The sequence below is a fragment of the Trichomycterus rosablanca genome, chromosome 23, assembly GCF_030014385.1.
Source record: "Trichomycterus rosablanca isolate fTriRos1 chromosome 23, fTriRos1.hap1, whole genome shotgun sequence".
Taxonomy (NCBI): domain Eukaryota; kingdom Metazoa; phylum Chordata; class Actinopteri; order Siluriformes; family Trichomycteridae; genus Trichomycterus; species Trichomycterus rosablanca.
Window position 1 is genome coordinate 15,558,411 of NC_086010.1, and position 20,952 is coordinate 15,579,362.

Below are 20,952 nucleotides of genomic sequence, written 5' to 3' on the forward strand. Positions count from 1 at the left end.
GAAGTGTCGGAGCATTTTATGGACTGATGAAGGCAACATTGTTCTTTTTGGGTCAAGTGGTTCCAGAGAGTATGTCAGACAACCCCAAGCACTGAATTTAAGTCACAGTAAAGCATGATGGTACAAAACCATAATATGGGGATGTTTCTCATGCCATGGTACCATGGTACCATGGTGTTTGGTCTATTTATCGCATTCGAGGGATTACGGATCATTTTTGCCCCATGCCGATGAAGAAATCACCTTGAAATGGGTGCCGGCAGACCGAGACCGTGACAAAAGACTCAGTGATGTGGATGTGTGCAGACCGGTTTACTGTCATTGCTCATCTCTCCTTGAGTCTCTATACCTGGGTGTGTGATTGCCAGTATGAATGAAACGTCACTCAGGTTGTTTATTCTAGGTTTTATTTTTAGATATGCAGATACGTCCTTGTTTCTAATTTGTTGAATGGTTGGCAAACTTTTTTTTTTTTTTTTTTTGCAAAGGGGGTAAAAATAAATGCCAACGTGTTTATAGGCGCCCCTCTAAAACCTCAGCAAGTACAGAGTAAAATTAATAAAATGAATAAGCCGAATTAAATTTAGAGAGAGCTGCTGTGTCCCAAATACCATCCTATATACTAAGTAGTGTGCTAAATTAGATTCGACCAATGGCAAGACTACAATTTCAAGCACATTGTATCCTATTATGTAAAACAGTCCTCAAAATGTAAGAATTTGATCACGTATGTACTTGTATGTTAGCAGTTTGTTCACTTGTACCTTTATAACGCAGCCCAGATATATCATGCACATGCGTATATTTGATCTCTGTCATGTCATACTTTAGATTCATTTAGAATGCTTCAACTGCCAAAAAAACATTTTGTGCACCTTATTGTGTTTGTCGATCTCTAAAGGTTAAAAATGATGTTCATAGGCATGTATGACACCTATTGACTGGTTTTGCGGCTTTTAATACTGAGCTTGCGTAGCTAATGGGTGTTCGCTGATGTAAAAGTGTTGAAAAAAGTATGTTAGAATACTTAGTGTTAATCAGAGTATCTTAATGGTAATGATTTACAGTGGATTCTCATTCTGTTCACCCATGACGACAAAGTAATAACGTTAATAAGTAATAGTAAAAGTAATAAGTAATAATGTTTTTCGAGAACTTGATTGGAATCCACCTTCTTGGAAAGGCACACTTGTGTAGAATGCCTTTACTTCATATATGCATATACACATGTACAGTACAATGAAATTCTTTTTCTGCATATCGCAGGTATTGTTTGGATTAAAGCTGGGGTAAGAACATAGGGTAAACCATGATATGCCACCCTCTAGAGCTGAGATGGTCAATGGCCTTTATCTTTCCAATGGATAGCCCAAACCTCTACCAACTAAGATGCCACTGTCCAAGATTGTGTCTGTAAGGGCAAGAACAAGCCAATGGATAGTATTATAGGACCAATCCCTATGGGCCTGAAAAGCATCAAAAAGAGTGTTTCATGTTACTTGGATGTTATGGAAGATGACTTAAATTTTACCTAGACTTGAGAGCTCTCAACATCCATAAGCTTAAAGTTTTACCTATGTACAGTATAATCCTGTGCATCCTTCCTTTGTGCATACCCATTAAAAATGTGATATAGACTGGGAATGAACCCACTTGCAGGAATCCTAACAACACATTGGCTGAAAAGCCACTAAATTGAAAAGGGAAAAGTCAAGAAACACACACTAACCGAACTATAAGCCAGGTACAGACCGAAAAGAAATAAAAAGAATGTTGTGGTGCAAGTAAGCCAGCTACTCTGAAACACCAGTAAGTTACAACTCAAACTCTCCCAGAGATCAAACAGGGAACCCAACAAGTCGGCAGCAGCAAAAAATTCAAGTTGCCACACCACCCCAAGGCGAAATTGGAGTCCATGGTGGATTCCGGTGACATCTGCACACAAGAATGCCGGCAAAAACACAAGACGGCTGTCATACTACTGACTGATTTTCCAGAAACCACTATGAAAGAATACCAGTACTACAGGCAGGTTACAGTAGTACTAGTGCATGTTTATATGGGTTGCATGCCAACTACAGTGTACAAATTATAATATTGACAAAAATTCAGATCTGGGCTGAATCTGGGCCACATTTAATAATGATCTTGGTGGATCTGGACCAGTTCCGGTCCGTATTTGGATCAGATATTGCTCCGGTATTGGGTCACTGTGTCAAATAACACCAGGCCAGATGTGGTTCACGGATCCGGACCAGATACAAAACTACGTTAAGTCTGAATTTGTCCCAGATTCTATTTGCAATTATTATGGGAGTGTTCTCTTCCAGGACATGGCATCATCTTTGTTAGGAATGAAAAATGTCATATGTACATTATACTGTATATTGTGGCATATTTAGCCAGAATATAGCCTGGAGGATATTTTAAAGCAACCATTTCACCTTCTGAGGTTTTTGGGATGTATTGGGAAACATGAGTACCCAACTGTCTCAAATATACAAACACAAAGAGAACCTGTGATGAGGTTTTGATGACGCAGTGGTCTTCGGCACTTCGGATTCATCAGGACTATAGTATGGTGCCAGCCAAAATCATTGTCTGCAAACAAGAGTAAAACCCGGAATAATGCTATAATCTATTACATGGCACCGTTAACTTAACCATTTGCTTAATGCCTACGAACGAGACCAATTTAGGAGGTCTGGGGAACCTGGGTAGCCAAAAGAAAACCCCATTCGAACACAGACAGAATCTGTGCAACCCATCTCAGACAGCAACTTAAGTTTATGATCTTGTCCTGGTTTTTTCTTGTCCTGGTCAGTCCCAAAATGTTTAGCTCACTCCCAGGATACTTGATGTCAGTTAGCTGTCTGAGGGTCCTTGTGGAGTAAGCAGTTGGGCACCAAAGCGACAGGTAACGATTTACAACTTAATGGTAACGTTATTCTCCAGGAAAGGTCATTAACATGGGTAGCCGGATGGGATGGAAGATGAAGATGAGACAATAGTGCACAATAATGACTGGATGAAAAATGAAAAGTAGACCACATGGGTAAAGCCAACCCCAAGTGATCCACTTCTTGCTACCTGTTCCGAGTTAAAATTTTGACTAAACACAGGGGCAAAACCACACAAGTGGTCTGTCAGTCATCAGTATGACAATGATCAGGTTGTTTTTGTTGACAGGTGGTAACCCTAGATCAAACCATGCTTTTCAGATCTAGATTTGTAACCCTTGAGTTGGTTCAAACCACAAGATGGCAGTCTGGTATAATGTTCACCCCAAAACCAGTCCACACCAGAGCTGTGGTCTTTAACTGTAATACCATTATTGAGTCATACTATATATATATATATATATATATATATATATATATATATATATATATATATATAGTATTTTTACTGGCAGACCAGTCATCAATACTAAAACACTTTAGCACAAGTGAGACACTGTTATATCTGTTATATCTATATCTTCTTCAAAGTAAACTGAGCTAACAATAACAAGGCTAGTTACCCACCTACAACGTTGCATTTAAAGTTAAAAATGCAGTTAAAATGTATTAATTCAATTCATATTATCAAAATAATTCATTGTAACCTTTGAGATGTCTTTGACTGTCATGGTGGTGGTGTGTTAGTGTGTGTTGTGCTGGTATGAGTGGATCAGACACAGCAGCGCTGCTGGAGTTTCCACTCACTGTCCACTCTATTAGACACTCCTACCTAGTCAGTCCACCTTGTAGATGTAAAGTCAGAGACGATCGCTCATCTATTGCTGCTGTTTGAGTCGGTCATCTTCTAGAGCTTCATCAGTGGTCACAGGACGCTGCCCACGGGGCATTGTTGGCTGGATATTTTTGGTTGTTGGACTATTCTCAGTCCAGCAGTGACAGTGAGGTGTTTAAAAACTCATACCAGCACAACACACACTAACTGCTCTGTGGTGGTCCTGGGAGAGTGACCATTGAAGAACAGCATAAAAGCAAACAACCTAGCAAAACCATATAAATAAGAAGACGTAACACGGCATGCATAAATGTTCTATTCTGCTTCATTCGTTTATTTGAAACTCTTACAAACAGATACAAAACTAACAAGTCCTTCCTTAAATTTATATATTATTGTATATACAATCACTGTTCTTTTGACATCATTAAATAGCCCATTGTGCCTATACTGCTCAATGTAGTCGTATCTATACAGAATCAAATGATGTTAAAAAGGTGATTGAAACCGCAAGCCTGAGAGAGAACTTCTCACCTTCAGTCAAGTGGACCCACTGGTCTCAGAGTTTCCAATATATGTCCAGTCTTAGCAGCCTGACTTACCTTACAGAAGGCTTATAAATGAGCCGATGAGGTGGATCAAGTGGGTGGGGTGGTGGATCATGACAACTTTTGGTTTTGTGGGTAACATAGTGGTACACCAGTACCATAGTGGATTTTTCCATTTTCAGGAGGTGTCATTTATACATTGATCAGCCATAACATTAAAACCACCTCCTTGTTTCTACTCTCACTGTCCATTTTATCAGCTCCACTTACCATTCTACAATTACTAACCTTAGTCCATCTGTTTCTCCACATACTTTTTTAACCTGCTTTTACTTTGTTCTTCAATGGTCAGGACCCCCACAGGACCACCACATAGCAGATATTATGTAGGTGGTGGATCATTCTCAGCACTGCAGTGACACTGACATGGTGGTGGTGTGTTAGTGTGTGTTGTGCTGGTATGAGTGGATCAGACACAGCAGTGCTGCTGGAGTTTCCACTCACTGTCCACTCCTACCTAGTAGGTCCACCTTGTAGATGTAAAGTCAGAGACGATCGCTCATCTATTGCTGCTGTTTGACTTGGTCATCTTCCAGATCTTCATCAGTGGTCACAGGACACTGCCCACAGGGCGCTACTGGCTGGATATTTTTGGTTGGTGGACTATTCTCAGTCCAGCAGTGACAGTGAGGTTCATCGACACTGGTGTGTCTAATTCACTCATACCAGCACCATGTCAGTGTCACTGCAGTGCTGAGAGTGATCCACCACCTAAATAATACCTACTCTGTGGGGGTCCTGACCATTGAAGAACAGCATGAAAAGGGGGTAACAAAGCATGCAGAGAAACAGATGGACTACAGTCAGTAATTGTAGAACTACAAAGTGCTTCTATATTGTAAGTGGAGCTAATAAAATGGACAGTGTGTGTAGAAACAAGGAGGTGGTTTTAATGTTATGGCTGATCAGTGTAAGGCGATCTTAGGCGTCTTTGTTATTCCACATACAATGACTCGGCACTCTTCTACAGTACAAAAGCGACAACCTGAGTGTGCATTTCTTCACCAGAAGGAATGTAATAATACAGTCTGACCAAGAACAGAACTGAAATGCTACAGTTGCTGAAAAACATGAGTTCCAACCAATGGGATTGAAGGTGCAGGCTGAAGAGTAGCTGTTGTCAAACCACATTTCAGAGAACCTTGAAAGAATTGAAACAGTCTACACAAGCATTTCTTAAAGACCAGAGTATTCATCATTACATAATAAGACACGCTGTCTACACATGGCGGAAATTCAATACTGTGGGCATCCTGCAAAAATCGCAACAGAAACACAGTATGCAATGCTCAGAGTGTCAAAGAAAACCTCTGGAATGTCTGGTTATATGTCCACCCAGGGACAAAATAAAACACATAATAATAGAAGGATTACATAAAGATTGATGAATGTCTTGGCAGTCTAATACTAAGACTAAAACCCAACTAAGTAGGCATAGCATGACCTTATGCGAGCAGTACCAGAACTCACTGTACTCTGGCAAGTACTTGATAAATAAAAAAACAGGCAGTTTTAGAAAAAGGTGCAACTTGTTCTTGCCACCGTACCCACGTACAACTCAAACAGCATTGACAACAACCCTGCGTTCAGATTGGCAGCGTTTTTTTTTTTGCCTCTTGTTGCCAGAATCGCTAATGCTCATTGTCCTGTGTTCACACCGGAAGTGTCATCATCAACTGTGGCCATTTGGTTGCTTGGTTTGTTTAACTGGCATCAAGCTAAAAATAAAAAAGCCATGTTTCTATTTCATCAGCTTCACTTACCATATAGAAGCACTTTGTAGTCCTACAATTACTGATTGTAGTCCATCTGTTCATCTGCATGCTTTTTTAACCTGCTTTCACCCTGTTCTTCAATGGTCAGGACCCCCACAGGACCACTACAGAGCAGGTATTATTTAGGTGGTGGATCATTCTCAGCACTGCAGTGACACTGACATGTGCTGGTATTAGTGGATCAGACACAGCAGCGCTGCTGGAGTTTTTAAAGACCGTGTCCACTCACTGTCCACTCTATTAGACACTCCTACCTAGTTGGTCCACCTTGTAGATGTAAAGTCAGAGACGATCGCTCATCTATTGCTGCTGTTTGAGTTGGTCATCTTTGAGATCTTCATCAGTGGTCAGAGGACGCTGTTGGCTGGATGTTTTTAGTTGGTGGACTATTCTCAGTCCAGCAGTGACAGTGAGGTGTTTAAAAACTCCATCAGCGCTGCTGTGTCTGATCCACTCATACCAGCACAACACACACTAACACACCACCACCATATCAGTGTCACTGCAGTGCTGAGAATGACCCACCACCCAAATAATACCTGCTCAGTAGTGGTCCTGTGGGTGTCCTGACCATTGAAGAACAGCATGAAGGGGGGCTAACAAAGTATGTAGAGAAACAGATAATTGAAACAGGTAATTGTAGAACCATAAAGTGCTTCTATATGGTAAGTGGAGCTGATAAAATGGACAGTGGGTGTAGAAACAAGGCGGTGGTTTTAATGTTATGGCTGATCGGTGTATATATATATATATATATATTCATTTGCCAGATCTTTCTTTCCCTATATTTATCCTTGATTTGCATTAATTTAATCCTTCCTCATGCTGCTCATACGCAAAGGCGAAAGCAAAGAAGAAAGTCATACATAATGGCTCATACATAATGATGAGGATAGTCTGTGACAGAATGTTGTAAAGAACAAACAGGAGTACAAAGGAACTTCAGGAGAAAATCCTTTGCAGGTTATTACCCTGCACTGCAGCATAATTTAACTGGCAACTCGCGGCCCTATCAAAAACCTACACTAACGGTGACCGGAGGAATCCGGAGGCTCGTCCGGGAAGAGACTGTCCGCACTTTAACTTGTCAATATTTGTAAGGCGGTTCTCTCTAAGGCTTCACTTTAGAGGTCAGCTGTTACTGCCTCGGAGAGAGACTGCGGCAAGGAGGGAACTTACATCAGCAGATAGAGCATCTGCAATAACGTTTTAATACCTATTGACATCTTATTACCACTAAATAGCTGGAGACCATTACAGACTCCAGGGAGCCGATGAACCAGGGTAAAGTAGATGATGATATATGGCTTAGAGATGGCTGCTGGAAGTAATTACTATGGCTGCTTTGGCTTGGCTGGGAGGACTCTACGGCCACGTTAAATACGAGTGGTGCTGACATTGTTATGACACCTTGGTTGGTTGTCTGCATTGTTTTACAGTAATGTGCATCTGCACCGCATTAAGGCAAGACCATGGTACAGCGTACAGCTGCTAGTTTTAGACCGACAATCAGAGAAGCAGCTCTGTAATTATCCACAGATGGCCGAAATGTGGCTCGCTGAGCTACGACCTTTTCGCTATGCCATCTCTATAGCAAATCCTCCCCAAGACTGTCGCCCTGACAACCTAGCTTTACTTGAATTGCAAGCCATATCTAGCATTTTTTACCTTGACAACAAAGCCTATCTTGGAGCCAGACCACACATCTGCTCTTAATAGGCACTGGCACTCCATTTCCTGTCATTATCCCTTGGGATTTTCGGCCTGAACCCAATCGGTTGGCTAGACGGTAGTAATCTGATCAACCACTCGAGTACTATCCACCATTTCTACGCACTCAATATCTTCCCGGTTCTCAGCCACGTTCTTTCTCTTTCTCCTCTTCTTCTTGGAAGGAGGTAAGAAGGTTAGAAGGACGGGCAAGATAGCCAGACAGTGGAAGGCAGTAATGAGGGCGGTCAGGAAAAGACACTTGAATAGCGTGCGAGTGAGGTTGGACGGCACGGCAGCCAGAGGCAGGAGCGCGGCGCTGTAACACATATAACTCTGCAGCGCCGGGACCCCGTGCCGCTCCAAGGACACCTTGACCCATCGTGTGCGTGTTGATTCCCTACCGAACACGAAGGCTGATATCAGAGGCGCGCTCGAGTCCACTGCGTAGTTGACCCCGTAGATCAGGCACAGCACTGACACACAGTCCAGCTCCACCTGCCACAGGGTCATGAAGCCTATCAAGCCAAACTCCACGGAGGCCACCGTGACAGTCAGCCAGGCATTCACGAGCGGGTCGGCAGCCAGAAAGGTCGAAAAGAAGAGCAAGAACAAACCGGCGATGCACGAGTTCTTCAATGGTGCACCTACCGACGAGGCGTAGCGGTCCATGTACACGAAGGAAGGGTTGAAGATGATGAACTTGACCCTGGAGGTCAGCGAGAGCTTACGTAGCGTGTCCAACAGAATGGACATCTCCTCTCGCTTGTTTTCCGTCGTCTTGGCCACCAGGAACATCCGGGAGGCCACGACGTCGAAGTCTCCGTCGGCTCGCTTGGCGAAAATGATGTCGTCCGAGAAGTGCACGTAGCGAGGCTGCCGGAGGAAGCCCGAGCGCAATTGCTCGGTGAAGTTTCTGCGGGGCAGGCTGGTGGTCATGTTCTGCCCGTGCAGGTAGTTCAGGTAGCTCTCGAACCAAGAGATCCGTTCAAACCCTTTGCTGTACTCGAGCAGGTCCTCCTGCACGCTGGTATTCCAGTATTCAATGGACTCGTATATGTAGAAGCCAATTACAGGACTGTAACTACTGAAGTAGTGTTGCTGAGCCCTAGTGTAGGCAATGGTGCTGGTCTCTTTGGCCACCACGTTACTGAGGTCCGATCCCTCGCTCACTTGCAGGTAGCCCATCAGTGCAAACGAGATATATACTAGGTAAAAAAGCACCACAAAGGGTTTGACGTAAGTGTTGGTAATCCAGTCACAATAGTATCGTTTCATAAAGGCCACCAGCAAGTGCGTCTCGTAGACGTGCAGCTCGCCGGGTTCGCCCGCCTCCTCGTTGTAATGCGTGTACATAAGGAAGCGGTACCACACCGGCTTTTGCTGGAGCGACTCGGGCTTGGGGACGCGCTTGCAAAACAGGCTGTGGCGATAGTTGTTCTCAAGGTAGCCGGCGAACACAAGGTTGGAGCCGTAGAAGGCCAGGACGTAGAGGTAGTTCAAGAGCACAGAGATGCAGGCGATGCGGCAGAAGAGACGTACCGCCTCGATGTTGGTGAAGGGGCTGGCTCCGATTCCGAAGGTCACCAGGTGAAGGGCCGTGCTGGCTGTGAAGGGGAGCATGCAGTCAGAGAACACGGCCGCCACTCGTTCCTTCACGTGCTGGTCTTCTCGGGTCCGGCGCCAGGAAGACAGCATCTCGAATGTGCCGAACAGGCCGTGACCTGAAGGAGACAGACAGGCGGATTTAGACACAGAAAGGAATAAGGACGTGTTCTTGTTTAATAGAATCTCAAATAAGATGTTACCAAGGTTCAGCTTGGTAACATTTTAAATCGCTGTTCCTTTCACCCAAAGTGACAGAGACGTCTGCTGGGAAAGCAAGAGCGTAAATAATTGACTAAAAGCATGGCAATATGGTGGCTCGGCACTGAAATGTCAGTGATAAATGGATGGAGGTCTCTTCCCCCTACTTGCTATAGTATTTATACAGATCTCTGATCACGAACAAATGTAACCGATTTCCCAACGTACTCATTTGCACTGTTCTGCTTTTACACCAGTTCTGGATCCAAAAATATAGTGGACAATTTGTGCCTAATTTCCAGTCCTATGCAATCTGCTTATATCTTGCTATATGGAAAACGCTGACAGAATAGCGGATTCAGTTTGGTCTAACCACTCTTTTGAGGAGACTATCCTGGCATTAGTAATATTCTGGTACAGTGGTACCTTGTAACTCAACGTCCCCTAAACTCTGAATCTTTGAACCTCTGCGCCCTTCATTGAGAAATTTGTACCCTTAAACTGATGTGTGTGCGACTGCCGCTTTGTTCAGCATCATCAAAGCGCGACTGAGACGAATGTGCATTTGTGTGGAATAACCGTCAAATCCACTCTGAAAGTGTCCACATTTATCTGTGTTTATCTGGATTTTCCTCCTGTTTCACTTTTAAACTTGTGTTACAGCTCGAGGTGCTGAGAAATTGTAAGAATCAGCTTTTCTGAGTCTAAAATGCTTATCGTTAAAAAAAAAAGCTTAATGTGACAATGTATTAAAAAAACGACATTATTACTTCTCATAAGTTCTCGCTTGTTGTTTTAGTACCATAAGTCACATTATTTTATGTGAATGCGCCCTTAACTTGCTAAGGCATACGGTATTCCAAGATCAAGCATCTCCACGATTAAGAAGCATAAGGAAACAATAAAGAAGTAAAGGTAAGTGCAGGTTTTATGGTATTTAACTGTTTTTTTTCAATTGTATTTCAGTGTGTTTATGCTATACTTGTGTTATTTTTAGTGTATAAGTGTCCAACCCCATTATTTTACAATTGACGTTGAGTTTTAAGGTACCGCTGTATATTATACCAGGCTTCTTTCAGCACTTCTCAAAGTCCTTCTTTAAATTTAGGCTGTCTTTTATTTCTTTCTATGTCCATACATCCTCTATAATATCCAGATAATAGCCTCTCTGGAGGTCAGTCCATGACTGCCAGTGTTTTATCAGCTGTTTTTCTCTCCAAATATGATTTCACTGCATTAGCAGTGTCCTTGAGATTGTTATCTTGCTGAAAAATAAAACCATTCCCAATCAGGTGCTGTATTATCTATTTGTATTCTAAAAAAAAGAGTCTAAGAAGTAATTGTATATGGTCATTATACCTTTGCTAAAACAACAAATCTAATGGTGGCCTAAGACTTTTCACAGTACTGTATCCTAGAAATAAATATAGATATGCAAATTGAGGAAGATCACACATGTTCTGAACATGTTTGTTGTTTTAAACACATTTAAATTAGATACAGAAGCAGCTCAGACTTGGCAGACTTGGCTTAGACGTGTTGGCTGGGATTCTTAATAAGTGACGTAGATGAATTTGTAAAAAAAAAAAAATTGACTGAATGGGATCTCAGGTGGTGCCCAACTTTTTGGAAATTTGGTTTATATTCTACATATATATTGTTGATTAGTTGTTGCAGTCTTGGTTTGTACCATTGCAATTGGCAGTACACAATTACACAATCCCAACTGACCAATCAGAATTGAGGTCATAAAAATGCTATTGTGGGAATGTCACTAATTTACCTTTGTAAGCCAGTAAAATCAGTAATAATGGACGGCACCATGGGTTCTGAGGACCTGGGTTCTATCCTCATCTTACTTCGGAGGTCCTCAAAACATGCAAATGGTTGATTAGCTCTTCCAGGCTATGACTAAATATATTTGTTTGTGTTGCCTTGGGAGGAACTGCCCTGTCGATGTGTTCCAGGATGAAACAGCCCTGACCAGTGCAACTCTTGGGGTAGAAAAGGTCAGGCAGGTAAGAACGTTTTTAGGTGGACGGTCCAGCCAGTCATCCAAATTTGATCTGAAGTGATGAGAGAGCCTCGTCGACTTCAGACCGGATAAGAGCTTTTGGGACTTCGAGGTAAGTGGGTCAGCCTACTTTAATGTTCTTCAACACTCTGGGTCTGTCTGAAAACCTAGCGAGCAACCTACATAGACAGAATTTATAAAGAAGGCTGATGCCTTAAAATGCTGCCTACTAAAGGAGGGAGTAGCTGGCATGATAGCAGGTTGTTTCGCCTCAGCCTATTGGTTTGTTAGTAGTGCGTCTAAATAATCTGCCTTCTCTAAGAAGTCTGATGTCTTATTAGAATCCTCTCTACTTAGGCAGCTGCCTAGGTTGGCAGCAAAGCAGCTCACTAGGTTTCAGACAGACCCAATACCCTTCCAAATGCCTCTTCATTCATCTTTCTTTTTTCCTTAGACTGTATGAACAGAAGGAGCAGATGGCTCTCAGTTCTAGGGTTGCCACAGCACCACTGACTCAGCGGGCCATGATGGAGTTTCCCTCACCATCTTCTGCCACCTCAGATTCTATGCTGACCCGAAATCAGCGGCCTGGACACTGTAATGAGTTCCGACCCCAGGGAGCTGCCCGTAAGACACGGCTGTCTTACTAGACTCGAGTAAGAGCAGGCTGTGTGCCAGGCTCGGCCCGGAACTAAAGCTCAAGGTTTACAGTGATGAATGAGACACATGAAAGAACATAGATATACACTATATGGCCAAAAGTATTTGAACCCTAGTACACTACTGTGGAGCATTCAAATCTTAGAGGAGCTACCAGCCTGGCCAGGCATCCACCCCAGCAAAATTGGCATTTTTAGATAGACAAGGTTGGGCGGGGTCTGCCGCTGTAATATGCCATCTTAGGGACTGGTCTGGATGCCTATACGAATACAAGGGGGTGGAGTTCTAGACACCCAAAACTGGCCAGTGATAAGAAGTGGCTGCAGATCGTATGTGTGTCGGACAACAGAGCTTGGAGGGGCAGTGAGAAAATCTGTGGTGGGGGGGGTGCAATGCCCAACCCAATGCCCCCCCCCACCCCCCACCCCCCCACCCCCTTTAGCGCCAGCCCTGATTCTCAAAGACCCAACATAGTCTTAGAGAGAAGGGCAGTTACCGTAATCAGAACATTGCCGGTTCAAGTTGGTTGCCCCACCACCACCAAGTTGCTACTGTTGGGCCCCTGAGCAAGGCCCTTAACCCTCAATTGCTCCAAATCTTGTTCAGTCACAGTTTAACATAGAGCTATATGACATCGCACGGATAATTGTGATATCATAATTGACTTTTCTCAATTAAATGCAAAAAGCCCCCCCCCAAGGCCCTAGGCTCACTGAGGCCCCCTAGGGTTGAGAACCACTGTACTACACTGTAGTAAATAAACCCACAAATAATTGTCATTCATTGACTGATATTTTACTCCTAGCTTTTAATATGCTCCAACCCAAACCCTAACCCTAACCCAAACCCTAACCCAAACCCCAAAACCCATTACATGCCTATTTGCCAACGATACACGATACATCGTCAGCATAAACAGGATACAAATATCAACAATTATGACCCATATTATCATGTAATCACTATTCGTTAAAGATTAACATATGATCCTGTATTAACGTTAATGTCTCTAATGCTGATGTAATGGAATTAGCCTGTACAATAACAACAACAAGCTATTGGAGAGATAGATAAATCCCATTAGGCTGGCGGATGTCTGTGATTGTGTCATTATTCAGTCCCGAAACATGTTTACGGGTATCTGAGGTACAGCAGAATTATGGCATGAAGAGGAGAATGACTCCTGTGAGACATTGGGTGGAAGGTTTTTGGACTTGCTAGAGCTAACTGGCAAGTCGAGGGTCTACACGGACATGATCTGTCGAGTTTGGTCGAAGCCCTGCGACGAACTGGCGCCCTGTCCAGACCAGGCTGCTAAAGAGACAAGCTAAACCCCCTTGACCCCCCTGTCGTAGACACAGATTCTGTAGCTTTAGGTGTCGTTCCTCAGGGAAGCATTGTGAACGCAGATCCATTCACAGCCCACATGCACTCACAGCTGATCCACTCCACCCCCGTGCCAGCCGTCTGGCTAAAATCAGCTATTTTCACCCAGACCTGTTATTTCTGACTGGTTGAAATTTCCGTCTGAGCATGTCACTAATTGCTACGTGTGGATAAAAGATGGAGAATAATGAGACCTGGAAACAAATGCCCATCGGGGTGATCTGGCAGCCCGTGGTGATTGGGGTAATGTCAGGGTAAGACAAATTGTTCTCCCAATTTAGCGTAGACGATCTGCTACTGGGGACCCTGAAGGCATCCAAGGAGGGTGCATATTCACCCAGCATACTCCCTCCGACATTTAATATGCTCCAACCCTAACCTTAACGCTAAACTTAACCCTAACCTTAACCCTAACCTTAACCCTAACCCTAACCTTAACCCTAACCGTAACCCACGCCCCAATCTGAGTATGCTGAGCGTACTCCTCCACTTTCTGTACAGGCATCCTGGGCGTTGATAACCTCACCTCTTAGTCCGGTCTTTCCCACCCAGCCAACTGGAGGCCAATTGTCCCTGCTAGAGGGCGCCCAGCCGACAGGTAGCAAAGCTGAGATTCGAACCCGGGAGCTCTGGTGTGCTAACGGATTATCCCGCTGCACCAATAGGATGCCCTTGAATTTAGCTATCTTTTGGTAAATTGATACTAATCTACCCGTGAATGCCCACTGTAGCCAGTTCTGGCATACCAATATGTAGCGATCTGCCTGCGCATACCAGTCTGAATGTGACGGTGCATTCCAATGATGCTAATTTGTTTGTGTATGCTGAATGTATTTGAGGGTGCCCATGTGCAGGTGTATGCTAATCGTGCAGATGTGCCTGTGCTAAGCTTATTTAGCAGCGTATGCCAGTTTTGCTGATGTCCGGTAGCTCTTGGTTGAACCAGACATCAGAGCGGCAGCGATTTATCGCTCCTTGTCGCCCGAATCGCTGATCGCTTATGGGTCTGTGTTCACACTGGAAGCGCCATCATCTGTGGACGCTTGGTTGCCATGGTTTTACTGATGCCAAGCAGAAAACTTGCTTTAAAACGTACTTTACTGGCCATTATGTACAGAACGTTGTTGACTGGTGATGAACTGTGCTAACCCTCCACTTGATAGCCTAGCATGATAGCCACTGGTACTTTAATGGGCACAAATTCCCACAGCTTACCTAGCATGACGAAGGGAATCCCGAGGTACGTGGAGTTGTATTTCCCCCCGGTGAGGTTGAATATCCCGGCCGAGGTGAGGGTAGCCAGGCTGACCGTGACCAGCGCCAGGATGCCCAGCCAGGGCTTGGTGCGTACACAGTCCTTCATCGAGCAGCACAGCACAGCCAGCGATAGGCATGCACCCAGGCTGAACAGCAGCGGGCGCTCAGACACCCGGCTGGTCCTCTGGAAGTCTCTCTGCAGTGTGGACGAGGTGAATGGGTGAAGCCCCAGTTCCGGGTGCGCCGCGCCGAAACGTTCCAGCTCCCGGCAGAACTGGAGCTCCCAGCGTGCCGCTACCATCTCGTTGAGCGCGCTGGCTACCTGCAGATAGTAGGTCAGCTGGAGGGCGCGGGTGACGCGGACGGTGTCTCGGCCGCTGCCGCCGGTCTGAACCCCGCCCAGCTGGTGCCCGATGTAGGCCTCGCGGCCATCCTTGAGTCTCGTGATAGGGTAGCGTACGAGCGGCGCGCTGCGATTAGACGATTTCGCTGTTTGAATCTCATCCAGCACTTGGAGGATGTCGTCTACGATGCAGTTCTGGCTGTTGTCCAGCAGGCAGAGGTGGGAGAAGGTGTAGTTGAAGCCCAGCATGGGAACCTGGATGTGGGTGATGGCACTGTGGAGCTGTGGAGGGGGCAGAGGGGGGGTAGAAAAGTAAGCGATGAATGAGAACGTGCATCAAAACCACAACATTTAAGTAACGCTAATGGCAGATTTTTCTATTGTTGTTTTGGCTCTATACTTTGGGCCATTGCTGTGTTGAAAAGTGAATTACCAGAGTCTGAGTCTGCGTGCACATAGGAGGATTTAATTTAGGGATGTTTCTGCATTTTAATTCCCTAAATGCTTACCAGTCGATAGCATGAAGCTGCCACCATCATGTTTCACTGTAAGATCCAAACTTCATGGCAGATTCTTTCCAGTGTTGTTTTGGCTCTATGCTTCGGGCCATTGCTGTGTTGAAATGTGAACCTGGTCAATTCACTAGACTTTAACCAGTCTCCCTGTTTTTGCTGCTAAGAAGCACCGCGATAAGACGAAAATACCACCATCATGTTTCACTGTAAGATCCCAACTTCATGGCAGATTCATTCTATTGTTGTTTTGGCTCAATGCTTCGGGCCATTGTTGCAATGAAAGTTATATTTGCTTGCATGTTGAAGGATTTTCTTCAAGGATATTCCTAAATTCTCCCTGTCTCTGCCGCTAATAAGCACCCCAATAGCACGACGCTGCCACCATCATGTTTCACTGTAGGGATGGTATTTGTTAGGTGATGTGCAGTGCCGTGTTTACGGTTCTACCCAAGGAGTTCAGTTTTCTTCCTACCAGATCAAAGAATTGGTTCCCTCACAGTTGTCTGTCCAGTAGATTCTCCCATCTCTGCACTGGACCTTGGGAGGTCATTAAAATTTGAAGTTTGTTGACCATCAGTTAAAACTGGAGGTTAGTCCACGTGTAATGGGTCGATTCGCCCAACCGTCCGTAAAGACAAATAAAAACGCAGCCGTTCGGTTAACATAGACATCGGTGCTGCGGAGCTTGAGAAACATGCCATTATATCAATGCTAAAAGCTTTCAGACCACTCTCGAGACAGGGTCATGGTTGCCTGGCAACAGAGAAGCATGGCTCAGCTCCAAGGACAACCACTCTTACTTCCTGTTGGAAATCCAGTCTACAATTCATATAGCAACAAGGAAAGCTGATCGTTATGACTGAGTCTTGATTTGATTATGTGTTCCAGTCATGGTCGGCGTTTCAGCACCGTACATTTAGCATTTATTCCTGCTACTGTAAGAGCAGTACAAGTCTTGGACTTGGTTGTCATGGCAATGGTCTAAGTTATCCATGTGGATATTCAGAAGAAATGAGTTTTTAATATATTTTTCATATTAAATCAAAATGTAAACCTCATGGCAGATATTTCTATTGTTGTTTTGGCTCTATGCTTCGGGCCGTTGAAGTGTTAAAAGTTGAATTGTCGCCCCAGTCTGAGTTTTGGACATTTTATTGTTTTAAGTTTTATTTTGACCAACAATAAAGTAAAAACTGTTTTTTTAATGTATTTTTTATATTAAATCAAAATCTAAACCTCATGGCAGATTTTTCTATTGTTGTTTTGGCTCTATGCTTCAGGACATTAAAGTGTTAAAAGGTAAATTGTCGCCCCAGTCTGGGTTTTGGACATTTTATTGTTTTAAATTTGATTTTGACAAAGAATACAAAACGTAACAACAGGTTTCTAACATTTCTAAGATTTTTCTATTATTGTTTTGGCTCTATGCTTTGGGTCATTGATCTGTTAGTGTGCCTGTGGAGTCCTCGACCTGGCTGAGCGTCCACACAAACACAATTGACCATGTTTGAGGGAGGGAGGGTTGAACAGAGTGTCTTCCCGATGCTGTGATATGCGACCTGTGGAACTCGGGGGATCTTATCATACGCGCAGCTTAGTATACGTAATACTGTTTTGTGTGGGAACCCAAAACTGACAGGTGTTTACAGCATTTACAGCATTTAGCAGGCGCTTTGTATCCAAAGTGACGTACAATTGTGACCATATACAATATAAGCAATAGAGGGTTAAAGGTCTTACTCAGGGGTCCAACACTGGTAAACTGGCCATGGCACTGCCCACTTAATGCTTATTTAAACTAGCTTACAACTGTGACCCAATGATTGAACCAATGACCTAGAGATTATTTCATACCTTAACCACTGTATTACCACTGTTCCAGATCACCACAGTCTAGAAATGAGACCGAAAGACAAACCGAGACCGTGACGGAAGGAGCCGTTCTATTGTTTGGACCCTTGGAGGTTTCTGTGGTGAGTCATTACCGCTATTGCTTTCTTTAAGCTCCCTTGAGAAGAAAGGAGATGTCAGATGCTCGGCAATTTCACCCTTAATTGCTTCGGCTCACTAATTGCACTCCACTGGGGGCTAAAGAGTGACATCTCCGAGCGGGCAAAAGCCGACTCTGGCGGTCAGGGAAAAATAAAATGAAATGTCACACATCTGGGTTAAATATAGAGTTTCTGTAGGACCAAAGGCATGTGGATACCGGACCATGACCTTTTCAGACAGCCCATTCCTCAACCATGGACATTGGTCAATTTGAGTTCACCACCCATTACCCACCTATATCATTTTCCAGTTCGGGTCATTGCTGTGTTGAAAGCTGAATCAATGCCCCAGTCTGGAATTGGACATTTTATTGTTTTAAGTTTTATTTTGACCTAGAATAAAGTAAACACAGGTTTTTAACGTATTTATTAATTGTTCTATTGTTGTTTTGGCTCTATGCTTCGGGTCATTGCTGTGTTGAAAGCTGAAGTGTCACCCCAGTCTAAGTTTTCGGACATTTTATTGTTTGAATTTTTAATTCTAAATCTAAACCTCATGGCATATTTTTCTATTGTTGTTTTGGCTCTATGATTTAGGCCATTGAAGTGTTAAAAGTTGAATTGTCGCTTTTATTTTGTTTTACTTTTTTTGACAAAAGTAAAGTAAAGTAAAAACAGGTTTCTAATATTTCTAATATTTTTCTATTGTTGTTTTGGCTCTATGCTTTGGGTCATTGATCTATTAGACCTGTGGACTCCCCGATCTGGCTAAGCATCCACACAAACACAACTGACCATCTTTGAGGGAGGGAGGGTTCTCTGAAGAAGGCTTTTGACTGTATTTTGGAGTAATGGAATTTGTGCTCATTTAGTAAAAGGTGAGGCACTGTAAATAAGAAGGTCTGGTTTTTGGTTGATGTTCCTATTCATCCCAAACACGCTTTTTATCCAAAGTGACTTACAGGTGTGACTGTATACAATATAAGCAATTGAGGGTTATGGGTTTTGCTCAGAAGTCCAACAGTAGCGACTTGGTCGTGGCACTGCCCACTAAATGCTTATTTAAACTAGCTTACAACTGTGACCCAATGCATTCCAATGGCATTAGTGGGGCTTGAACCAATGACCTTGAGATTACTTAATACCTTAACCATGAGAAGACCTTGTTTGTGGTTGATGTTCCGAACCATCCGATAAATGCTTAATACAGTCAATGCTACACCAAACTCATTAAACTGTACCATATAGAAGCACTTTGTAGTTCTACAATTACTGACTGTAGTCCATCTGTTTCTCTACATACTTTTTTATCCTGCTTTCACCCTGTTCTTTGATGGTCAGGACCCCCAAAGGACCACCACAGAGCAGGTATTATTTAGGTGGTGGATCATTCTCAGCACTGCAGTGACACTGACATGGTGGTGGTGTGTTAGTGTGTGTTGTGCTGGTATGAGAGAAGTTTTTAAATACCGTGTCCACTCACTGTCCACTCTATTAGACACTCCTACCTAGTTGGTCCACCTTGTAGATGTAAAGTCAGAGACGACCGCTCATCTATTTCTGCTGTTTGAGTTGGTCATCTTCTAGACCTTCATCAGTGGTCACAGGACGCCACCCACGGGGCGCTGTTGGCTGGATATTTTTGCTTGGTGGACTATTCTCAGTCCAGCAGCGCTGCTGTGTCTTATCCACTCATACCAGCACAACACACACTAACACACCACCACCATGTCAGTGTCACTGCAGTGCTGAGAATGATCCACCACCTAAATAATACCTGCTCTGTAGTGGTCCTGTGGGGGTCCTGACCATTGAAGAACAGCATAAAAGGGGGCTAACAAACTAACCCTATTTATATTGGCACAGACTAGACTTCTGCAATGGTCAATAATAAAATAAATAAAGACATTACGAGGCCATGCCACAATGTTAATGATACTATAAATCCTTCTAGACCATTAGGATACCACCAGGACCCATATATTTTAGTGTTTAAATTATTACGTCGCAAAACTGCCATGCCACCCATGCACGAGATTTAAACTGGTGTCACTTCTGACTGTACTGATACTGAGGGAACCATAATTAGCATAATTAGGGTCACCTGGCACCCCTGACTACTCCCCTGAACCCAAAGCATGCCCTTTCTTACCTTCAGGACCAGGTCAACGTAGTGCGGATCGAGCACGCTCCCCCTGCGCGAGGTGACAATCACGCGCCCGTACCGGCCCGGGGTCTGCAGGTCCGAGTAAAGCGTGTGCTTGGAGCGGTTCACGGGGAACAGACTATCCACCAGGTTGCCCTCGATCTTGGCCAGGCTGTGCTTGGGTGCCAGCAGGTACTCCACTTGCTCCTCCACGCGGTATCTGCTGAAACTGGCGCCCAGCAGCACGGACAGGAGCACGGGCGCCGAGGCGAACAGCACCGGGTGGTTTGCGACGAAGTGACCCAGATTGTGAAAGAACGCGCGCAGCCCTTCGCGCACCGCGTGCCGCAACATCCTAGACCGCGAGCCACGGCGTGCGGACTCTGAGTCTCTGCCGGCGCGTGCGCACCTGCATCAGGGCTCCCGAGCGGCTGGATCCTCGCAGGAAAAATCCGTCTGTATCACGCGCTATGAATGAAGCAAAGCGTCTCGATCCGATTTTGCAGCGCATGTCTTTTCGAGCATCCTTGAAAGAGGGATGTGCAGATGCTGGACCAGAATGCAAAACCATCAGCTGGTCATAATCACTTTAGGTGCATATGCATTAAATGTCCAGCTGTACCACCCCTCGTGCACCAAAAAAGCAAAACATCGATGCCACTCCCGTATGGCATGCCTGCATTTATTACACCTGCACTACAGTAAATCCGATCAATTCTGTGCATTCGATCTGATACACGTGGCTACTTTTGTTTCACGAGACCGACCGCTTCTTCCTAAAGACGTGTTGCGCACCCCCGTACAGTGCACGTGCGTGCGGTTTTAGAACGCACGCGTCCACAATGCGCATTTCGCGTTCTTTTCCATGCCAAGCTCCGACTGTAAACGGGCACCGGCACCCTCAAGCACCAGGCAGCAGACATAAGAGCATCTTCGGGTCCTCATGTCCTTGTTAATCCTGGATGAATATGATGCATATCAAGTTGTCTCGTGCATAAATCCATAA

At 44.4% G+C, this 20,952-nt stretch overlaps 1 protein-coding gene across 1 annotated transcript; it reads right to left on the bottom strand.

The window, feature by feature from the left end:
- Positions 1–7,900: 7,900 nt before the first annotated feature.
- ptchd1 (patched domain containing 1) lies at positions 7,901–20,397 on the bottom strand. Its single transcript, XM_062985953.1, has 3 exons — positions 19,953–20,397; positions 14,910–15,576; positions 7,901–9,552 (listed from the first exon to the last, which is right to left on the bottom strand). Exons 1-3 carry the CDS (start codon positions 20,298–20,300, stop codon positions 7,901–7,903), a joined length of 2,667 nt encoding a protein of 888 aa, XP_062842023.1. The 5' UTR covers positions 20,301–20,397.
- Between the last annotated feature and the right edge of the window lie 555 nt (positions 20,398–20,952).

Coding starts and splice junctions, on each gene's coding strand:
- ptchd1 (XM_062985953.1), bottom strand. CDS start 20,300: ATGTTGCGGCACGCGGTGCGCGAAGGGCTGCGCGCGTTCTTTCACAAT. Junction 15,577..19,952: donor ACGTTGACCTGGTCCTGAAG/GTAAGAAAGGGC, acceptor CCCCCTCCACAG/CTCCACAGTGCCATCACCCA. Junction 9,553..14,909: donor GATTCCCTTCGTCATGCTAG/GTAAGCTGTGGG, acceptor TGTCTCCTTCAG/GTCACGGCCTGTTCGGCACA.